This window comes from Lucilia cuprina, chromosome 2 (genome assembly GCF_022045245.1).
Source record: "Lucilia cuprina isolate Lc7/37 chromosome 2, ASM2204524v1, whole genome shotgun sequence".
NCBI lineage: Eukaryota > Metazoa > Arthropoda > Insecta > Diptera > Calliphoridae > Lucilia > Lucilia cuprina.
Window position 1 is genome coordinate 33,605,086 of NC_060950.1, and position 25,325 is coordinate 33,630,410.

The following is a 25,325-nucleotide window of genomic DNA, read 5'->3' on the forward strand; positions in this document are numbered from 1 at the left end:
ATTTTAATGGAATTATTTTGCATAGTTTTCGGAAAAATTACATCAGAATGTGTAAAAAATGGTTATTTTTTCGAGGTTGTTTCAAATTTTGATTCATAATTTTTCCCGATGTAAACCGATTTTGCCCATTTTCAATACCGAACAACTTAGGAAATCGAAGAACATTTTGGGAGAATTTGGTTAAATTCTATTGCTTGGTTTTATCGTGAGCGTGTTTTACACAGACAGATGGACATAGCTAAATCGAGTCAGAATTTGATAAGGACCCAGAATATATATACTTTGTTGGGTCTCAGATGAATATTTCTTGGTGTTACACGTGGAATGACAAAGTTATATATACCCTCTATCACCACTGAAGGTGGTGTAGGGTATAATAAATTATTTGGGTTATATTGAAGAAATTTTATTTTAGTAAATGGAAAAACCGAGAAATGTAATTGGTTACATATCTTAGAAAATTTATAAGATCTGAAAATCTTAAGTTTAATCTTATTTCTTTTAAAATTTTTCAAAATACTATGAATTTCTAAACGCTTCAAATATTTGTCGCTTCGACTTCTTGGATTTGTGAATGACCAGGCTTAGAAAATTTTTGAATAATACTTTTGACCTTTAAAATTGCTGTGGATATCATTTGATTTTTACTTTGGGCAACACACGAATCGCTCCACATAACTATATTTTCAAAATTTGGATGTTTTATCATCAACGTATTTTGTATATACAACAACTTATTTTGTTACCTCAACGAAAGTCATTAAATTCATCCCAAACGCAACAATAAGTATATTTTTCCTTATTGGGAAAAATAATTATAAACATTTTATTATAAACATTTATATTATAAACATTTATTTTTCGCATATAATAAAATCACGATGCAAAACCTTTCGAAAGGTTGAAAACGCTTTGCAAATCAAAAAGGTTTCTTGGTTTCGGCGATTTATGTACCATTGCAGTGCGGGAAGTTTTTTCACCAAATTGACCTCAAAAATAGCCTTTTATTATTAGAAACAGGCTGTAAGGCATATATGAGAATCAAATTAAAATTTTAATTTACTCATTAAAATTCTTTAAATATTAAAACAATTTTTCTTGATATGACTTTTTCCGATTATGCTGGTCTTGTAGTATATGAGCGATATGAATTTATTTATTTTTTGTTGTAAAATACAAAAGTATTCTATACATAAAGAATAACTCTAAATAATTATTTATAACAGAAGAATATATTGAAAAATATTAGTATTAAACAATTTTAGCTCAATATTGAGCAAAAACTTTTTACAACAGATCAATTTCAAGATTTTGTATTGAAATTTTGCAAAATGACACAAATAAGTTCTGTTTTGAAGGATATAGAGCAAAACAGACACAATATATCTCAGCAACCAAACGAGATACCCGAAACGGATTGAAAATTTGGGGTCGAAAACCTATAGTGGTGTCCTTAACTCAAAATTGTCTAAATGGCATATAGAGCACTTAAAAACACGGGCGACAATATGTTACCTCGGGTCCTCTCCCGAAAATCACTTAAACGAACATAACCCAGTAAAATATTTTCAAATTTTAGTAATGGTCTTTATAAATAAAATTGTTTTATTTTTTATATAGGATTTGTAGCCATATGTATAGAGCGTATTTCCAATAAGGAATTAGTAAATTCTTTTAAACCTAGTCGATATTAGAATTTTGAATAAATAATAATTTGTATTTTTCCGTAAAAACTATCCCAAATAGTACGATAAAACACCTTGTTAATGGATCATTGGGTCATAGAATAGACCAATAAATACAGAAAATAACTGTAAACCCGGCTTTAAATCCGAAAAGGTCGGGTAAGAACATTTGTAACCAGTTATTTGCTAATCATCGTCATACAAAAATAAGTAGTTATTCGCCCAGAAAGAAAGTACTTACACTTTGCTCCGATATTACTTGTCTACTTACCTGGTAAGTAAAGATTTTGCTGTAGATATTTATACAACTTATATCCAAAATATTACTTATGTATTCTTAAATATAACCATTACATTATTTTCTGTTTATCACTTCAACTTTATCACTTTAACGCACATATCTCATTACCTAATTAAGATAAAAATATTACTTCTATGTACAGAAAAGTTACCATAAAATATCAATAAGTCGTTACTCCCATACAATAATCACTTAATCTGCCATACAAGGATCACTCCCGAAAATTGTCATAACATCATTTACCCATTACCAAATAAAGTTTTGCACAAACAATGAATAGTTAGACAAACGAATGGACGGATATGGCTAAATCGTGCGAAAGTGATTCAACACAAACGCATAATACCTTTCTCTTGAAGTTGCGAAATCGTAATTTATAAATTTATTCATAAACAATTATAACATTATACCACTGTTTAAATGTAATTCCTTTATCTAAATAGAATTAAGAGTAATTCATATTATTAGAAGACTCTGTTTATTGAATTTGTATAAAAGCCCAGCAAAAACTTTCAACTTTAGAAAAGTTAAATTTTACTTACACAATAGCATTTTAAGTCTTAATTTTAAAACGGTAATGGCTGGGAAACAAGCTCATTCGCTTATAAATAGGGAATTAAGTTACAATACGATAACTTGCTAATAAGAAGTTATGTTTGTAGTAGTGTTTTTGAAAAAATGACATGTCTATTATATCGACTAATAGTTTTAACCAAAAATGCTATTTTTCACACAAATTTTGTATGAAAATTTGATTTATAAACCTTTGGTAATAAATAATGAATAAGGCCCTTAATATTTATAATCATTTAGTTGGCATTTAGTGGCTAAATACTAAATTTATTTTATATAACCTTCATAAAGGTTAACTAAAGCATTAATAAGTTTACAAATTACATATAATTAAATGTCATTTCCTTACATTTGTGGTTATTGTGGTATTCGGTTTTTAAATGCAATTGGTTTCGGTAATCTACAGTTAGCATTAAAGTTTATAAAAAATCTCTAATAATTGTATATTAATTATGATTTATTTATTTTTAGTCAAATTTAAAATCTTATTTAAATTAATTAATGTAATTTTTCTTGAAAATTAAGATGTAGAATTAGGCCTAATGAGATTATATTGAGGTTAAATAAATACTCCCAATCTACAATATATCATATTGATTTTTAATATGATGTGTACACTGAAAAAATCCATGCTTTATATATACGAAAAATGTCGTACATTGTACGAATCGTTCGTTGTTTCGCACCACGAAATTCTTTCGTAACATATAAGAAATTGTACGAAATATTTTAGAATAATGCAAAATATTCTTGAAAAAATTAATTTACATAAATTGAAATAAGGTAATTTCGAATAAATATGGTAAAATTTACGAAAAATTAATTTATTCAATCATTTTTGTTCATTTTATTTTTCCACACGAATTTTAATTTTTTTATGAAAATAATTCGAGAATAATTTTATACTTTTCTTAAATTTTATAAAAATGTTGTAGTTTTATTTAATCATAATATAATTAATATCATTATGTTTAATTTCGCTAAAATTTAAGAAAAAATATTACGAAAGGTTTTCGTACTTTCGTAAAAATAGAAAAGGGCTTTATTAAATAATATTTCGTATTATACACGAAATTTTTGTAAATATTAAGAAAATAGAAGTTACGAATGAGCATGGATTATTTTCAGTGTAGATAAAATATTTTATTCTTCTAATTCAACATTTACGATGTTTTTTATAACCCAATATAAAAACCCAAATGTCGACAAGATGCATTCAAAATACTAATAAAAATTCCTTGATGTTAAAAATACTTAAATAACAAATATTTAAAATCTTAAAAAAATCAATAGTTTCTTCTTCAACATAAAATCAAGACCATAAAATAATGTACTTAAAAAATAAAAAATATCGAAACTGACATGTACAACACACCCTGAGATATTTGAACTTAAATACAAGATAAAATGGCAGGATTAAATAAAGGCAAAAGAACAGTAGCCACAGACAAATAAATTGTTACAATATGTAATGAATGAATGAATAAATGAAAAGAATAAGAAGAAAAAGCTTAGCAAAGTCAGCAACAATTTATTTTGTTTCTTTAAAGCTTTAAGAATTTTCAAATAAAATTTATTTTGTACAAGTTCTTATTCACAACATATAACAGGACTAACGAAATTTTTTAGAAAAACGAAAAACAAGGAGAATTGGTATAATATTGTGGGATGACATAGATTTGTATGATTAAGGCGTTAACTGGGAATGATGATTGGTATGTGTTTGAAATGATAATGAGCGAAATAGAACGAATACTAAAGAAAATGTAAGGAAAGTGTAAATGCTAAAATGAGAACGCAATAACAAGACAAGCATAAAAAATAACAAGCAACAAACAGAAATAATACTAATAAAAGACTTAAATTAGACACTCCAAAACCTGAAGAGTTGCATTAAAGAAGATATGAACACTTTCTCAGGTGTATCTGTAAAAATTGCCATTTTAAAATAGAAAATATCAAGCAACATAACAAAGAGTGAAATTTAAATTCAGTCAGTCAAGTTCGACTTAATGATATACTTTCTTCTTAGAAGTTACTAGTACATACATATTTACATACATACATACATACATACATACATACATACATACATACATACATACATACATACATACATACATACATACATACATACATACATACATACATATATGTGAATTTCGAAAATAAATATTTCACTATGGTTTAAATATAATATTTTATTATTGTTCTTCACAGTTTATGGATTAATATTATTCGATTTTGTTTCAACTACAGATACATGTTTCCTTTTATCTTCAACTATCTTCTTTAAAAGATAAGGATAAAAATAAAGTATAAAAGCTATTTTTGAAAAAATTTAACAAATACAGTTTTCTCCAAAATCATAAAATTTAAACCACTGGTAACGCTTATTTTCCCCTTTTTTATTGTTCATTAATTATTGTCAGAAGAAGATTTTCTCAAAATTATTAAATTTGCTTAAGAAAATTGCTAAACGTTTGAAAATGGTTTCTTGAATCTACTCCCTGAAGAGAATAAAATCTTGCATATATGTTAATACAAATTTATCACCAACACTTTTGCTAAAATCGTTTTCCCCTTCAGAGCGTGGTGTAAGCAGTTAACGTGATCCTATTGCGCCTAATATCCAGGATGCATTTCTGTCTAGAGGTAGATAGGGTCTGTTTACTGTTTGCTACTTCTGTAAAATAGCACAGTTTTGTACTTTTGTACTTTGGACTTGAGTATATAGTCAAATACCAAACAACTTATGGGAATTAATAACATTTTGGGTGAACTTGGTATTATTCTATAACTTCGTTTGATCGCAAGCGTATTAATGTGTATTCCCTGTTATACACGGAATATGTTACACCAACGATTATTCTTTGTTACACACGGAATGACAAACTTATTATACCCTTTATCACAACTGATTGTGGGTAAAATAAGTGACACAAAATGTTTCTACTTAGAATTTTCTTTTTCTTGCAAAATGTTTTTGATGACATCTTGAAGGAGAAAAAAAAACTACGACATAAAAACAATGACCAACATTTGTAACTGTAGTCAGCAATAGCAACGGAACAAGATGTAAACATTTATTTTTGATTAGTTGATATCTTGTACATGTTTTGCTACCAGTTGTAAGCATGTTTCTATTTGTTTATGTCTTTTTAAATGTTGTTTTCTTACATGAATTTTCATGAAAAACACCAAAACATGGAAAATTGGAAAAAAATTAACATAATAAAAATGTTTATATGTGCTTGGCAAGAATGGAACTTATAGAGAAAACTTATCATATGAGAGATGACAAGTCCCCCATTGCAGTCCACCAAATCGTTACCTAAATATACACATTTATGCGAAGACATTTGTGCAAAATTTTGGCTCCATTAGTTTCTTAGTTATACGAAGTTTTTTTATTTTATTCATATGAGAGGATACAAGACCCCCGATGAAAGTCCTCCTATTTTTCTATTCTAAGACGATCTAGCTATGGCCGTCCGTCTCTTGTTGAAACGATAGTGTCCAAAAAAGAGGTACTCAGATAAATAATATAATTCGACATAAATAGTTTTAATAGGTACCGAAATATGTTTACTAAATATTAAGAGGATTAGTACATTATTGACACTACCACACAAATAAGGTCCCCTGTAGAAATTACTATATTAGTATGCTAACAAATATCTTTCTACCAAATTTTATGTGGATCGATCCATAATTGACTTTACCCCCATATAAGGTCTCATTCAGAAAAAAAAATTTGACATAAGTAAATATCTTAGGAGCCATAGTCTTTTCAACAGGTTTTATGTAGACCGGTTCATAATTAACCCTACCCGCCACATAAGGTCTCCTCCAGAAAATTAATTTAAAGCTCAATATTAAGTTTCTTAAGAATCTTAAGAATTATGAAAATCGGTCCATAATTCCCCTAATTCAGAAATTTACTTAATGAACATTACGGATTTAAAATAGCTATGAAATTCGATATTCAGAAGTATGTTTATTTTTAGCCCATAATTGACTCACGATTATAGCTTTAAAATTATATTTATGTTTTATTCCAAATATCAACCCAATCAAGATGCACTAAGTAAGGTGAAATCGTTAAGGCAGCTTATTTTTATTTGTTTATTTAAAAAGTGCTTGGGTTGTGTCAAAATAAATTAATTTATTTTTAATCTAAAAAAAATTATATTTGTGTTTTCAAAGCAAAAAAAAAAAATAAATTTAAAATTATGAATTAAAATGTTCATAAAAAGTTTTCAAATAAGAAAATTCAAATGAAGAAGCTTTAAAACATTGTCGTGCTGCAGATACAAGCTAAATGTAACGACAGTTTTGTAGGTAATATTGTGATACACAAGAACTATTTCTTTCCAATGTTTATTATTTTTCAATTTTAGAAATTTCATTGACAAAACCCAACTCAAGACAACAAAAAATTATTGTGTTTGTTGCCGAAACGCTCCCACCTTACATAAGTGATCGAAACACTGCTACTTGGAAGCAGATTTTTAATACAAAGAGCAGTTGCTACTGCTTATACTTGTACACCACCAACAATAATTGCTGAATATATGGCTTCCAAAATCTCCTTTTTTAAGGCAATAATTTAAAGGTGTAATTGAAGAAGCAGTTAGGAATGCAGTAGTTATATTTATTGCTTCCAAATCAATAACATTTTTGCTAGGTGGTACTAGACGAACGAAAATATATATTATGTGTCAATATTAAATTCTTAGGCGATATTGCCATATTCTTCCATCGGTATAGAAAATTAATAACATCGGTCCTTGTTTGCTCATAGCCTTCATAGATGTGGCTCTAGAAAAATAGTTTTAACTCTATTGATTGTTTTAAAAATATCAGTAACACGATAAAATTCGACATAAAAAATCAAAAATCTCCTACTAAATTCTATTACTTTAATACATTTTATTGTCTAAAAATATTAGTACAGCAATGATATTGGAAATTAACACGTTTTTTTATAAACAAATTCGCTCTTCAAAATATCATGAGGACTAACCATAAAAGACTATTTAAAGTTCCCCTTAAGAAAATTACTTTAATGCTTATAACAAATAAAACTACTTCTTATTGTATCCTATACTTTCCCCTCTGCTTTAAGTATTAACTAATAAATTTGGCACTCTTATAATTGTGAAACCGTATCAACAATACTTTAATCAATTGTTAAATTTTTTTTCCTATCGAGTACAAAAGTAAAAGAGGTTTTACTCTTTGTTTCCTAAAAAATGATCAGATGGATGAAAAAAGATAAAAACGAAATCATTCATGTTTTATTTCCTCTTTCATTAGTAAAGGAAATTGAATTTGTGCTTTTACTTTAATAATACATTTTGAGAGCAGAATACTTGATATGAGTAATTTACGAAATTCGAAAAACGAAGATAAAATTCAGTAAACATAATATACTTAAATTTAACAAGTAGGTGTGTTTCATTCCTCTATGCCGAATCTTATATAAATGAAATGCTCTCCTTTAAACATTCGGTTGATATTATTATAGATTTTGGCGTATGGGAGCTATACGAATACATGGACGGATATTTCTCAATTTCAATACTTTACCTATAGGGAAATTTCAATCTATAGCTTTTTCCATTTGGATTCTAGCGTGCTTTCAACAGACAGACAGATGGAAATATTATGATGTGTTACAAACGGACTGACAAAATCAATATACCTCCCATCTGTACGGGTACGAAAAAAGATGAAATCGATTTCGGTTAAAGAGCATTATTATATATTTCCCCAAAGAAAATATTATAATTTAAGGGACATTTTTTATATTTCTTATTTAAATGCCTCAAAGAAAATATACATGTTTACATAAATTTTTAAACCGGAGGTTGGTATCATGTTAAATTATATTTACTTTATTAAAATATATTTAAACTGGAGAGTAAATCTCAGAGGACAACATTTTTCTTGTTAGTAAATAAAAACAAGTAAGAAGGTATAGTCGGGTGAGGCCGTTATATAATATCCTACACCTGTATATGAATAAAATGTGATTAAGTTTTTATAATAAAGCATATAAGTTAAATTGTACTTTGTCTTACATATACTTTAGCCATTTATTATACCCTACACCACTTAAGTGAGGAGGGTATATTGGGTTTGTTTTGATGTTTGTAACGCACAATAATATTGGTCCTGTACCCACCATTAAGTTTACCAATCGGCTTAGAACCATTTTCTGAGTCAATTTTGAAGTTAATGAAATTTGGTACATGATCTTCTATTGACACAATGATGAAGCCTTTTGAAAATGGTTAAGATCGGTCCATTATTTCACCTAGACCCCATACAACTGAACCCCCGAATAGGGCTTGTAAACTTTGTAATCCAACTACAAGTCGCAATTTTGGAGATCATTCAATGAAATTTGGCACAAGATCTTTTATGGTACCGTAGACGAAGCCATTACAACTATACAACTAGAACTTGGTTTTGCAGCTTTTTGTCGACATACGAGTATACTAAACATAATTATGAACTTAAAAGCCCTTTTCGGCGGGTTCAGTTTTATGGAGGATAAGTGAAATAATGGACCGATGTTAACCATTTTCAGTAGGCTTCGACTAAGAAAATTATTTTGAGCTGATTGATATACTTAAAGGTAGGTATAGGACCAATATTATTGTGCGTTACAAACATCAGCACAAACCCAATATATCCTCCCCACTAAAATTGTGTAGGGTATAATTAAAACATATTATGTTTATATATCTAACATCATATACAACTTAGTAATGGACAAAATATCAAATAAATAAAAATATTTTTTTAAGGATGTAAATATATCAAAGACATTTATAATTTAATGACTAATGTTGAATGAATTGTTTGTTGTGAATGTATAATACGATGTTGTATTTGTAAAAAAACTATATACTACCTATTTGTATGTATATGTGAGTTAAATCTAAGAAAAACAAATTTAAGTCTTGTAAATATTCTAATATTTTGTTTGTCTTTCACAAGTACAAATAGTACTTATCTGCATACTTATAAGTATTTATCGAGAGATAATTTGGTATTCAAACTTCGATTTTACTTGAGATATATGCCCGTACTGTGAAATATACCTCTATTACAAAAATAAATAGTTAGAAAATTTTAATTTCCCTATGCTCTTTTATTAAAAGAAAGAATTGACAAGAATATTTCGTATTCTATAATAATAACAGTTTAAAAATTGGTTTATGAATTTAATAATCAATTCAAATTTAGTAAATTTGAACTGATTTGTGTCAATAGAATATATAGATATTTAGTTAAAGCTCCCATAAAAGATTAATTTCTGAAAATCACTTTAACGCACATATTCCATTGTAAATTTAAGCCATATTGATAAAACACAAATATGTGTTGTTTTTTATATGAATCACTCTATGAAATTTTTTCCGTTAGCCCGGTAAGTGGTCAAGCTCCCATAAAACGTCCACTTCTAAAAATCACCTAAACTCATATATTTCATTGAATAATAAAGCTATAGGGATAAAGTTCGATACAAATATGTTTTAGGTATATATGAACTACTCTCCGAAATATTTTTCGGATAGTCCCGTAATTGTTCATAGCTTCTATATAAAGAGCTTCTAAGAGTCTAAAAGAATATTTAATTATTTTTCCAGCGATAAGCACAAAATTACGGAAATTTGAGGACCCATTTCGAAAAGACTGCAGAATTTGTTTGAGCATATTGTACTGAGATCAATATTTAAAACTGAGAGACGTTTAAACGTCAACAATTGATTCTTATTTTTCTCGTATTTAGTACATTAATACGCTTCGTTTGAGAGGCTTTCTCCACGGGACATCCTAGTGTACATAAATCATTGTACAAAATTTTGTCGGGATCGGTTCATAATTGGTCACAACTCTCATATAAGGACCATTTCCGAAAATTAAAATTTTAGTTAAAAATTCGACATAAATGCGTATTTCTGAAAATCACTAAATACCACATAATTCACTAATAAATGATGAACAGAAGATTTAAGATTCGGCAAAGCCGACATACCACTCTAACTTGTTTATATTGTCAGAAACTTGCACAATATAAAATGAAATATTTTAAAATATTTTAATTTTTAAGAAACAAAACTTTTCACCATGTAACCACCTTCCATAAAAATATTGATGATTTATCATTTTGTCATTCATTTTGCAAAACATCAGAATATTCAGAATATTAGAACTATCTGCTAAAAATATGGTTCGAAGAAAAACAGATTTCACGTTTTGTCATATATAAAAGTAATAATTTAGTTTAAACTAAACTGAGATTAGAAACATAATAATATATCAGGTTTTATATTAAAAAGTTATTTTAGTAATATTAAAATATTATAAGTCATTTAAAAAAATTTTCTCGAAATATATTTAAATGGATGGTGGCAATCATGTAATAAATAAGCGATATCTGAATAAATAGAAAGAAAACATTTAAAGCAAATTGTATGAAAAATTTTTCTAAACAAATCAATACAGAACAAATTTTGTTTTACTACTTTTTATTCGATAAAAGTACTCAAGTCAAAAATAGTAAAAGAGAAAAAAAATTATTTTAAAGAGCTTAATATATTTTACAATTTTTTATTTACAAAAACAGAAAACTTTTATAAAAGTATAAAATGGTAAAACTAATAAAAACAAATAAGTAATTAAAGTCGAACGAGGCCGACTTTATAATACCCTACACCTTTTACAAAAATAAAATGTGATTTAGTAGCCATAATAAAGTATTTAAGTTAAATTGTATCTTGCATCAGATACATACATACTTAAGCCGTTTGTTGTTGAATAAAAATTGTGGACATTTAAGTGAAATATTGATGGGGGGCTTTTATAGGGGTTAGGGTCATATGAGGACCTATTATTATGGAATTCGTGAGGGTCATCAAGTTGAATGAAGAACCATATTCATATATGGTTATTCAACTATGACTTAAAAAGTTACACACAGTGATATTAAGGATTTAATTATATTATTATATATTATACATTTTCTAACACTTTAAACTACTTTAAAACTAATTTTAGTTCACTTTTTCAACTTTTCACAAATTTTAAAAATAGCAAAACACAATTAAAAAATGGCGACATAAACAATGTTAACAATTTTCAAAACAATCTTTGACAACTTGTTTCATTTATCCAGTTAAAAACAATAGTCGGCTGTTCAAGTGATTCTACTTTATTAATTTACTTTGTAATCTATATAATTAATAGATAAGCCGATTTTTGTGATCCCTTTTACTCTTACAGTGTACATTTGATCTAGGTCAAAGGAATATAATTTTAAAGGTATTTGTTGGCAGATGTGCACACTATATATATTAATAATATCGGTCCAGAATATTAATAATATGTGCCTGAATTAAAAAACAAACAAAGCAAGAAAAAAACATAAAAAGTAAACAACATAGTAATGTCTTGATGCCTCATATAATCTTAAAAAATATTAAAATTTTTATCTGTACTCAAGTGGGTGAGGAGCCTCAGCCACATTAAGAAAATACAAAATTCAAATATTTGTGATAACATAACAGTTAGAGTGAGGATCTTTAAATTTACTTGAAGAATTTTGACATTAATCTGAACATTTAGAGTATAACGAGCGAACTTTCAATGGGGACTTGATATCTCTCATATAAATAAAATACAAAATATTGTTAATCTAGGAAAATATAGAACTATCTAAGAAAATATTAGAGCTAGAAATATTTTCAGATTTAGAAAATCTGAAAATATTTTGGTTAGAACTATCAAAATCTTTAAGTGGGTTTTTTATTTGTACTGAATTATTTTTTAAGAATAGAAGTATATATTAAATTTTAGCAAGTACACAGAAAAAACTTAAAATGAGTTTCAATTATCAAAATAATTGTATCAAGCAAGTTTTGCGCCTATAACCAAAATGATGATATCAATTACCAAATTTATAAAAAATAAAAATATATATTTTTTGTCCAAATAACGAATTAATCAGAACAATTAATGTCAATAATTGAGACAAGGCTTAAAATTGCTTAATTCATTAATTGTATAAACTAAATATTAAATAAATATAAAATTGTTTTTTTATTAATTTATTAATCAAATAAATTAAACTGTTTGATAGAGAATTTTTTAAAAATAAATTTAGAAGGTGACTAAAACAATCAAATTATTAATCGATTACATACAACGTTAAGGGAATACTAGGCCTTTAACAATGCGTTCAGCATTTACAAAAATTATCACTTTATTGACACAATTTAACATAAATTGTAAATATTGACTATTTAAGAATTATAAATATTGCTAGCACAAAAATTCAAAATAAATCTAAAATGTAATATTAATATTTTATTCGACCTTTCAATTTCTTCAAATCAAATCATTAAACGAGCTCGAGGTCAAAGTTTTAAGTTTTTCAATTAATTTATTTATAAATAAATAAATAAATTGAAAAACTTAAAACTTTGACCTCGAGCTCGTTTAATGATTTGATTTAAATCTAAAATGTTTAAATCAATTAAAAAATTAATTGAATTAATTAAAAATTTAATCAAAATTTTACACTTTAGTTTCAAATAGTTTCAAAAAATTGTTTAATAAAAAATAAAGAAAATTAAAACATGTTAATTGAAAATAAACTACCGATAATTTTTTCTGTGTAGGAAATAAATTGATCATTAATGTATTATTTTAGAATTTATACGAAATGTATTGTCATCAAGAGAAATTATAATAAACCTTAAAGACAAATTTTAAAATTTAGTAACTAAATAAATATTCATAATTCTATAATATTCTATTTCGACCTTCTCTCAATTATCTCAATTGTTAAATATAGTTTCCTATAAACAGGCTTTTAAGGTCATTGTTCAAATAAAAGATTATTTATCTCATCTTCAATCTATCCGACGTTTCGTTGGTATTTTCCAACTTCTTCAGGGATTTTTGATTTTATTTATGATCTGGCAACATTATAATTATACAAAAGAAAATTAAATATTTGTTTAAATAGTCAGTAACAACAATCTTATAATCTATATAAAGAATAATTTTTACTTACAAATATTCTTTTTTGTCAAAATTACATTATTAAAATATCACAGTTTTTTGTAAAGTTGGACAACACAAACAAAAAACTTATTACTAAATAATGTAAAGATAATAAAATTTAATATCACAGTAAAAGTTCTTATTCGATCACAGTTTGTTATTATACTAGAATAATGCTATGGTGTAATTTGCATTTGTATTATCTTTATCTTCTTTTGTATTTATTGCACTCTTCGAATTTTGTTGTATCCTCAAGCTTTCCAATGTAAATCTCTTGTTTTCTCTTTTCTCTTTGTCCAAAATTCTTACATTGTCAAAATTAGGTTTATGTCTATTTTCAATACAGTGTTGTGCAAGTGCAGTTGATTGTTTTCCTTTCTTTATGTCAGCTATGTGTTCATCTATTCTCACGCCTAAATTTCTCTTTGTTGTGCCAATATAAACTTTACCACACTCTTCATTGTCCCCACCATCACATCTTATTTGGTACACAACATTGTTTTGTTCTCTATTTTCAATTTTTGTTTTTGTTTGTGTGAATAGTTGTTGTATTGTCTTATTCGATTTGTATGCAATAATTATTTGTTCCCCGTTCATTATGTCCCTTATTTGTTTGTTCTCTGTTAATTTTGGTATAAACGGTATGCTGTAATATTTAGTGTTGCCAGATGTATCCTTATCTTGGTTATTACCTGGGGAATTAATTTTGTTCTCAACTTTCCTTATTAATGTGGTGATCAACCCATGTGGGAAGTCATTTTTTCGTAAGATATCCCTTATCCGTATCATATTATTATCCCTGAACTGTCTGTCACTAGTCTTTATGACTTTATCAATTAAGTTCATTGCCGTATTCATCTTCTGTTTCATAGGTTGTGTTGAGTGAAAGTTCATCAGTCGTCCAGAAGCAATTGGTTTCATGTACCAATCTGTTACTATCCTGCAATTTTTCCGGTATAATTTCATATCCAGGTATGGTAATGAGTTCTCATGTTCCCTTTCCAGTGTAAATTTCAATCTGTTATGGTAGGAGTTAAAAGTTTTCAATATGTCATCCTCCTCATTGTATTTTATAATAGCAAATAAATCGTCAACATATTTTGTGATAAGTCGTATATTTATATTCTTGGCTTGTAATTCCTCTATACATTGTTCTAGTAGACAGTCCAGTATAATGTCAGCTATCGTTGGAGATAATGGGTTGCCCATTGGCATGCCATAAGTTTGGTGGTATAATATTCCATCATGCATAAAATAGTTGTTGTCATTTAAGCAAAATTGTAATATTCTCAAAAATTGCGACCTAGGTATTTTCGTGTGGCTCTGTAATTTATCCCATTTCGACATAATGTTATTTATCGCTAGGTGTATGGGTATGTTCGTGAAAAGTGACACCACATCTAATGATATTAGGATCTCATCTTCGTCCAATGTTAGCATATCCAATTTACTCTTCAATTCCAAGGCGTTTTTTATGTTATATTTTTCCAATATAATGTTTTTCAGTATGTTCCCAATATATTTCGATAATTCGTAACATGGTACTCCTATTGATGAAGATATTGGTCTCAGTGGAGTGTTTGGTTTATGAATTTTTGGGAGTCCATATAATCTTGGAGCTGTTGCCGCATTGGATGTCAATTTTATCTTATCATATCTATTAATATATTCCCTTTTGTATAGGTTCGTTATGAGAGCGTTGTTAGCTCGTTGTAGTTTTTGTGTCGGATCTGTCGGTATACGTTTATATGTGATCTTATCCTCAAGTAACTTCCCCATTCCATTGTAATACTCTTCTCTGTACATTAAAACTGTTTTATTCCCCTTGTCCGCTTTCGTTATAACAACTTTATTCTTATATCTTCTCAAGAATTTCCTCGTATCCTCATAAATATCCAATATATATTTCTCCTTTTCATTGTTCCTCTTAGTTCTCCTATAAGTCATAATTCTATTGGCTATCTTCGATCTGGTAATATCCTTTTCTCTATCGTCTGTAATTGTTTGAACCCATTGCTCTATATCTGCTATTAATCCGATTGTCGAAAAATTATTGTCTATTGGTAGAGCAAATTTTGAGCCAAGAGAGAGTATCCATTGGCTTTCTTCTGGAATATTTAATGATGTTTTGTTGATAAACCAGTCTGGATTAAATTTTATGTTAAATTCCGTAAATTTGTCTCTCTTCAAGTGTTCGATTTAAGATGTAAGTGTCCTTTTATTCATAATTGAGTTCTTTTTATATCTCGCTTTTTGTTTCGTCATGAATTCTCCGTATTCCCTTGCATTCAGTGATCTGTTAATCATTTGTTCGCTTTTTCTCATCTCATCTTTTAGATCACTCAATTTATAGTTTGTCTCCTTAATTTCCAGATTCAGTATTTTCATGTGAATTTTTCGTTCAATTCTATCCAGATCCCTCGATATCCTCGTCGACGTAAACAACTGTCTTGTGATCTTCGTTGTGTTATGTATATGTTTCGGTGTTTGAACAATGACCTTAAAAGCCTGTTTATAGGAAACTATATTTAACAATTGAGATAAATAAATATTCTTTTGGTTATTTATTTAATTTCGATTGGGGCAGCGATGCACACAGGCATTAGCTAGTTTATACATAAATTTCTTTGAAATTTCAAGTACACGTATGAGTAATATTTAATAACTACACTTATCGCATATATCTCATACGTCTATACATACGTCATAGAATTTTTGATGGGAATTTAAAACCTATCCAGTTGGCTATTTGATAGTGTGTTAGGCTGTTAGTCTGGTGTTTTTAGTTTCTACTCCTAACAGATACCCTGGTATATTGTTATATTGTAATTGTAACGTACAAATTAAATGTATATTCCGTCATATTATCTATATTAAAATAAATCCCTTATGATTTATTACTTTATGACTGAAATCCCATTGACGAAAACTGAAGAAAAAATTTTCAGGCATTATTGTCGTATTTTTTGATTTTTAGCAAATTCAATAACGATTTAGTTATACTGACATCCGATTTTATTTAGTTTTAATCACGTCAATGACAACATGTTATTGAAAATCAATTGCTGTGACAATATTTTACTTAACAATAATGTGTTTAAAATTACAAAATTGTATTTCGTATATATTTTTGTGTATCTTTTTGTGGACATTTTTCCATTAACTTAACTTTTTTCATTTATATTTTGTTGCTTTTGTTAACACATTATTGTCAAGTACAAAAACATTGCTGAGTAATGATAATTTTGCTATTGAAAGACCGAAATAATATGAACATTCAATGGTTTATATACAATTTTCTTTTGAATGTGTCAACGCAGAAAAGAAAAACAAATTACTTTTTTATTCAATTGTATTTAAGATAATTTTTTTATCTAGAAAATGATGATCTCGATTAAGTTAAATTGGTATATAGATGTTAAATTTGTAAAGTGTTTTTTAAAAAAAATTAAATTATTTTAAAGATCAAAATCATATATGTAGTTAACAATTCTAAGTTTGCTATTCCAAATACATATGTATGTTTAAAATTCTGAAAATAGTTTTCTGTATTTTTCACTGTAAGTGTACGAAGATTGTAAGAAACCTTCAATAAGATTTTTCGTATGATAAACTTTTGAAATATATACAAAAGTATACTTATATGTAGTTGGTTTGCATTACAACAGCTGCTAAATAAATTAAGAAAACAGTACAAGTTAAATGTAACACGTACAGATGATGCCATCACAACAAAATTCACATTGTATTTAACAGATACACAAGACAAGATAAGCTGACGCGCCATTGTTAAAGACGTTCATTCACTATTGACACAATATTTATTGTATGAAAACATTGTGGCAAAATAAAATTAGTTATATTTCTATACCTTATAGTTTTACGTCGAAAGAACATTATTAGATATTGTCGTTATTTTTAACCCATTTCAAACCGACTTTATTGTTTTTACTAGAAATACTGCTTTCTATATCAAAACTTCCACTATGTTATAAACGTCTGTCTGCCGTTAATAATCGAAATCTCTAGATATCATCATATTATAGATTTACATATGGCTTATTTTATATTTTTACTTTTCCTCAAAATATCCACAATGTGTTTCTGCTTTATCTCCTTTCCTGCCCCTGGATATGTTTCCTTGATAATATATCCCATCTTGTATGTCAAGATTCTGTCTTCAGAGTTCACTGGGCGATGTGGGTTTCTGAACCTGTTCAGTAGGGCGCCAGTATAGGTTTAGAAAATTTCTTTTGACATTGGGTAGTTGCCTGTCATTCCGTAGATTGTTCTTTACGGTCTGCGAATGGAACTGATGTAAGTCGGTAAAAGATCGGGAAAGACTCTTACTGACTAGTGAATTAGTTAACCTTTTACTTCATTAAATTCGGTTAAATTCGATTAAATTCGGACTAAAGCAACAGAACCTTGTGGTGTAGTTTTGCGACTGAGAGACAGGAAATTTGTCTGAGCGGATAATTAGAGAATGGGAACTACGTAATCGCTCATGACAAGATATGTACCTGATGGTCAATCTCGGTGTTACATCAAGATTATGGATTTATTGAGTTCGTTTGTATCATTTCTCCCTCTTAATTGATTCGACCGGCAATTCTCCGCCTATCGGGGTATTATTCTTGCAAGATATTTAAAAGCTCGAGTATTTCTGCAAAGCACTTAAAACCGCAAAACATGTGCTAAAATTTCCATGTGAGTGTTCTTCATTTATGTAACTAGAGGCAAGTGATAGACCGTTCGCACAATGTATGTGTAAGGTACAATTTTATTCCTATCATTGCAAAGTACAAAAAAATGATTCTACCTCAATGTGTTTTCTTATATAGTTGTTTAAACATTATTATAACATGACATCATATTCAGTTCTATTATATATTTAAGCATTTAAATAGTATAGAGTAAAAATATTAAAAAATATTATAGATAGAGTAAAAATATTAATATTTCTTAATAAAACCCTACACCACTTTAGTGGGAAGGGTATATTGGGTTTGTGCTGATGTTTGTAACGCATAATAAAATTTATGTATAACAATGGGCTCAGAGTTATTTTTTGAGTCGGTTTAGCTATGTCCGTATATCTGTCCCATACAACTGACACCGCCAAATGGGGCTTTTAAATTCATAATTATGTTAAATGTACTCGTAACTCGACAAAAAGCTGCAAAATCAAGTTCTATACTAGCATTGATGGTCTCATTTAGACTTAGCCTCTATAAGAAGCCCCCTTCAAAATTTAACTTATATGTTCACAATTTTATTCAACAATAAATGACTTAAGTATATCCGAGGCAAGGTACAATTCAACATAAAGTGTTCTGAAAATTAAATATACTATCCTACAGGTGTAGAATATTATATGGTCGGCCTCGCCTGACTATAATTACTTACTTGTTTAAAAATAAAATGCATTTTCTCATTCCACTGAGTATGTACAATGAGTAGGGTATATTGTCGTTTCTAACCATTAAAAGTAACTATTTCCTATTTACATGAAGTAAAAAAAAATAAAATATTACGATATTTAGTTAAGAATCGCATATGTGTATTATTTTGACATTTTGACAAATTGATATTAATGATTAGAAAAAAATACTTGAAACTAACATGCACACTTGTTCAATGAAGCATGATAAGTAACTTACTATAAAATAATAAATGGTGGAAGGTCTAATAAAATGTAGAGTTAAAACTGAAATGAAAAATGAAGTTACACATTTTATGCCATTCATTGCGTGTAAGAAATATAATGATTAATTTTTCAAGGATATGTATTATATAAAAAGCAAGAGTTTAAGGATTTTATGTAAAAGAATTAGGAAAAATTTAATAAATCACAAACATTTATTAAAATTAGCTGCAGTTATCCTATTAAAAGATTGTGTTTTGGCTAAAAAATAGTTTAGCTATCAACAGACAATTATTTGTTTAATCATATATAATTGTAAGCTTGCAAATACCTTTGTTTTAGAAATATACCAGAGTAAATATTTGAAATATACGCAGAATCCGTGTAGAATTTCAACCTTTATGAAATTCTAATGATATATTGCAATATCATTAGAATTGTATAAGCTATAAGCATTGTGACAAATTTGAAATAGTGTTAACGTCCATGGACACGATATTACTTTTTAATGCATATCCACGGACATGATGCTATTGGACATTATTATAACACACTACTGAAATAAATACATCTGTGTTTGCTTATGTAGATAAAACGAAGCTATAACATAATTAAATAAGCATTTTCAACATATATACATATGCGTTTTCACATTGTATGTTAAAAAGTCCCTTCTGTATATTTACAGATGCATTAATTTCATTCAACAAATGGAGGACGATCAAACCTGTTCACATGTAAATTTCAAATTATTATGTGTATAAGTAAATCAAATAACAAAATCACTACTGTTGTTATTGAAATATTATTATTAAATTTTCTAAAGGTGAATTAAGTGTAATTGTATGTAAGCATGAAAAGTATAATTTGCATAAATGGTTTAAAATATAATTTCTAATGAATAACTGAAACTAAACATTTTAATTAATTTCAAAAGCGTATAGGGAATGACAACAACGATACTATTTAAGGTGAATTTTTATAGACCTTTGGTAGCCTTTCACGTGGTTTTATGTGTTAAGTATTTAAAAGGTAAACCTTTACATTATATATCAAGTTGTATTCTTGAGAATAACATTCCAAATATCCTCAAACTATAATCTAATACTTTTTTCTTCTTCAGAAATTACTTAAATGCTCATAACTGTCTTAAAAGTTTACGGAAGTCGGTCAAGCCCGACCATATAATACCCTACACCACAGTGTATTTCGCGGAATAATAAGTTTCCTTCTAAGTTTTTAATTAAATATTTTAAAAGTTAAGAAGTACTTAAGCCCTCCCGCCACGCTTATTCCAAGGGAGAGTAAATATGTTATTTCACATATTCGATGTCTGTAAAAAATATATATTTAAGGACATCGCTAAATCGACTCAGAAAATGATTCTAAGCCGATTGGCATACTTTAAGGTGGGTATAGGAACAATATTATTGTGCGTTACAAACATCAGCACAAACCCAATATACCCACCCCACTAAAGTGGTGTAGGGTATAAAAAGTTTTATAGAAAATAAAATTTATGTGTCAAACTTACCTTAACGCTCATTATTTGCTATAAAATAAAAATATATTAACAACATTTGACATAAAAATACACATAAAATACACAAATTTTTAAAAATACAAAAACAAATTATATGAAAAAATAAATATGTAGTCGGGCATAGTCGACCATATGATATCCCACACTGGTAAGTATGTTAAAAATTTGGATTATTTCTTTAAACAATAAATCACTTAATTTGGGTTTTCCCTTAATTCTGGTATATGTATATTATAAAAGAGAGCTTATATGGGGGTAAGGGTATATATAAGACTATAAATATAAATTTTGGTCATTTCATCGTGTACTTAATGTTTATTGTGACCTTCAATACATTTTCTGAAGGGAAGCTTATATGGAGTATAAGGTCAAGTGTGGTCCGATCTTGAAGAAAATAATCATTTAGACTTTTATAAAACTAAGATTTTAAGATTTTTCTTGACATATTACAACATGTAACATAATTATGAGATCAAATTTTACAAATTTTAACCATTAATAGGCTTCGTCCTTATACCAAGATAAAGTATGTGCCACATTTTGCTAAATTATATTGAAAATTGCGAACTGTGAAGTGAGTACAAGCTTTACATGCACACTCAGACGGACGGACGAACATATCAGAAAGTGATTCTGAGCAGATTTGTATACTATAAAAGACAAATAGTTTTGGTTGTTACAAACATCAGCACAAATGCATAATGCCCTTCCCACTATAGTGGTTTAGGTTATAATGAAGTGAAGTGACGCATTTACAAAATACCCTACTTAAATTTATTTGTCATTGGAAGTTTTTTGTAGAAATTAGATTCAAATGTCTTAGGAGCGAAAATTTTAAGAAACTGCATTTAGAAAACTGAGTTTCTGTATATCGGACGATAATACTTATTTAAAGTTTATGTTGGCTTTACTATCCATATTTTAAATGTAAGTGTGTGTAATAGTATTTTCTTCGGATCCATTTAACCTAACTTTCACACACCTATTATTTTCAAATTTTATATGAAATACACTCAAAAATTTTTAAAATTAAATTTTGAAATACTGAATACGAAAATTATAGATGTAGCAATTAAGATTGCAATGACATTTTAACAATTCAACTTACATATGCAATTCATACACATGATTTAAGTCATTCATGAGATGAAGAAATATTTCAAAATTTAATTTTTTTGTAATACTTTGTATGTAAGATTTTCTTGGTTGCAGTTATATGTTGTACGTAAATCACTCATACTTTAAAATGTATTGTTAAACTTCTTTCGTGTATGAGTGACCACAAATCAATCAATATTTTTTAAATGAAAAAAGCATCAGAGTACAAAATGATTTCGAAAAATTAATTTTCTCTATAGGTATAGTTAATTTAAAATGTTGCATTTGTAAAGAAAAGTAAATGATTAAACATTAATGCATGCAAAACTCTATATATGAATAGATAAATATTGATACATTTTACCATCCCATGAACATTAAAACTTTGATAATGAAGGAAAAACACTTCAACTATACTTTTCATATTCCCATATCAAATGTAGGGACTAAAACACTTGTGTATAAAAATACTAATACGAAGTATAAAGAACTGTAAAAATCAGTATAAGCCTTATTTAGATTTGATACAAAGCACATACAATTTTGTACTTTTTTTGCATTTGATAAGTACATCAAATTTCCATTAGACTTTGCAAAAAAGAGCACAACAAAATACCACAATATTTCGATTAACATTTTCGGAAGCATTTGATGTAGTAAAATAAATGTAATTTTATGCATAGACACAATTAGGATGACTTAAAGCAGCGGTTCCCAAATGGGAACTTTTAAAATCGATGTCTTCTGAAATTTGCACCAATGTTAGTACAAGTGGATAGTAGGACAGACACAAATGTTTAGTTCTATTGACCAAGAACAGCCGGAGTTAGAAGGAGTCAAAATTTGGCACTTTGGTCATACAGGGTTTTATTCAAATGAGTGTAACTTTTAACCTGTTCAAATTTGGAATTTTACTTACAGTGGAGTCAGAGATTTGCTGCTGATTTTCAGTATTCAATGGTTGCCTGTCATCCCGTACATCGATCTTTATGATCATTGGAATGGAACTGATGCTAAAATTGGTGAATGATCGGGAAAGTCTCCATATATTGAAGATTAGTACTGATTTAATATGCCCTATGATGTTGGGACTCGCCACCCCCTTCTATTGACTTTACCCCAATGATTGCTTTTTCCTTGTCGGGCTACGCGGATTAATTCTAAATGCGGCCTGTCATTCCGCAACGGGGCTGCTATGGCAAGAGATTAGATAGCTCGAGTACTTCAACAACATGGGTCGGACATCCATGTACAAAAGGTGCTACCTGAGTTCTTCATAGAGGAATTCAGGGCCGTATGGTAGACCGTCTCTAGTCTACCCAGTGGATGAAAAAGACCACCGTGAGATAAGGCCGTCTCATGTTAATCTTTCGACATTTATCAGAACCATGCAATTAAAAACATCTCTGAAATATTAAATATTTTCAATGTACGGGAATATTTTATAGATATAACATCTTTACATTTATTTGGCTTAGGGATTTGATGAAATTGTCAGTGGTTGTCTGGGAAAATATATAAATAAAATATATATGGGCGTCTGTGAAAAAAATTCAATTCCTCAAGTCGTTTGCGAAGTAAAACTGTGGGAATCGCTGACTTAAAGCGTAAATTTTCTAGCAAATGTTTGGTCAATAATTTACAGAAAAATTAGTCGATAAATTTAATCAAGGTTTTTAATACGAAAGAATGAAAACCAGCAGAATGAACAGAAACTAATGAGAATAGTCCAGTACTCATTATGCTCATATAAATTAGAATTTTTAATTAGCAAAATTTTAGTTAAGTAAAAATTTAAGGCAATTTCAAATTAAGTATTTAATCCACAAAATTAAATATTCGTATTTTTGTCGAAATGTTTTACTTGAACAGCTTTTACATTTTACACCATATTATTATACCCTCCACCACCATCAGTGGTGATAAGTTTGTCATTCCGTGTGTTCACCAAGAAATATTCACCTGAGATCCAACAAAGTATATATATTCTGGGTCCCTATCAAATTCTGACTTAGCAATGTTTGTCTGTCTGTCTGTCTGTCTGTCTGCTTAAATCACATTCACGTTTAAACTAAGCAAAGGTAGTCAGTCAATTCACCGATAACATTCGATATTATCCTATGCAGTTTGGTATGGAAAATGAGCAAAATTTTCTGAATCGGTCCATAATTAGACATAGTTCCCATACATAATTGGTCATTGCTCCCAAAATCACTTAAACGCCCATAACTTATTACTAAATTAAGATATACATACAAAATTTGGTATATTACTTTTATGCATACAAATATTACTGTGAAAGCTTTTTCCGATCGGTTAAGATATCAAAACAAAATTTTTATATGCATAAAAATATTACTGTGGAGATTTTTTCAATTGGTCCATAATTGGTCATAGCTCCAATACAAGGTCCCCTCCCGAAAATTACTTACTAAGTTAAGATATCCATATAAAATTTGGTTCAAGTATTTGGTATATTACTTTTATGCATAAAAATATTACTGTCACATTTTTTCCCCTCAGTTAATAATTGGTCATAGCTCCCACACAAGGTGCGACAATTACTAAAAAGCGCAAACCTCATTATTAAGTTAAGATATCCATATCAAATTTGGTTCAAATATGCTCCATATAAAATCTGGTATAAATATTGCTCATATATACAGAAATGTTAATGTGAAAGTATTTTTGGATCGGCCCATAATTGTTCATAGTTCCCATACAAGGTCAACTCACAAAAATCACTTAAATTCCATAGCTCTTTACCAAATTAAGATATCCGTATGAAGATATCCGTATATAATTGATCAAAGCTCCTACTCAGGCACATAACTCATTACCAAATAGTGATACCCATAAAATATTTGGCATAAATACTATTTTTTTACACATAAATGTTATTTCAAAAATTTTTCACGATAGGTTTATCCTTGATCATAGCTTCCATACAAAGTTCACTCACGAAAATCACTTAAACGCACATAACTCATTACCAAATAATGATATCCATATATTTAGCAAAAATATTGCTAAATGTATGGACATTGTATTACGATCGATCTCATACTAGGTGCAATCCAGAAAATGGCTTAAATTCACAATATTCTTTACCAAATAATAACATATGTACATAATTTTGAAATTTTATCTTTACATACATAATTGGACATAGCTCCCAAACAAAGTCCTTTTACAAAAATCTCTCATTACTCATTACCAAATAAAGCTATAGACAAATATTAGTTATACCCTACACCACTATAGTGGGGAGGGTATTATAAATTTGTGATGATGTTTGTAACATACAAAAATATTGGTCCAATACCCACCTTAAAGTATACCGATCGATTCAGAATCATTTTTTGAGTCGATTAAGACATGTCCGTCCGT

The 25,325-nt window shown here is 28.3% G+C and overlaps 2 protein-coding genes across 4 annotated transcripts in view; both read right to left on the bottom strand.

Annotated features, from left to right (window-relative positions):
- The window catches only part of LOC111691225, a 519,435-nt gene that overhangs the window by 242,294 nt on the left and 251,816 nt on the right, over positions 1-25,325 (bottom strand). The gene's annotated exons all lie outside the window — the stretch shown is intronic.
- On the bottom strand, positions 13,566-15,718 carry LOC124421471. The gene has a single exon (XM_046956731.1). The coding sequence runs from the start codon at positions 15,592-15,594 to the stop codon at positions 13,813-13,815; it is 1,782 nt and encodes a 593-aa protein (XP_046812687.1). The 5' UTR covers positions 15,595-15,718; the 3' UTR covers positions 13,566-13,812.

What these genes read in the sequence shown, in the direction of transcription:
- LOC124421471 (XM_046956731.1), bottom strand. Translation starts at nt 15,594, where the DNA reads ATGACTTATAGGAGAACTAAGAGGAACAATGAAAAGGAGAAATATATA.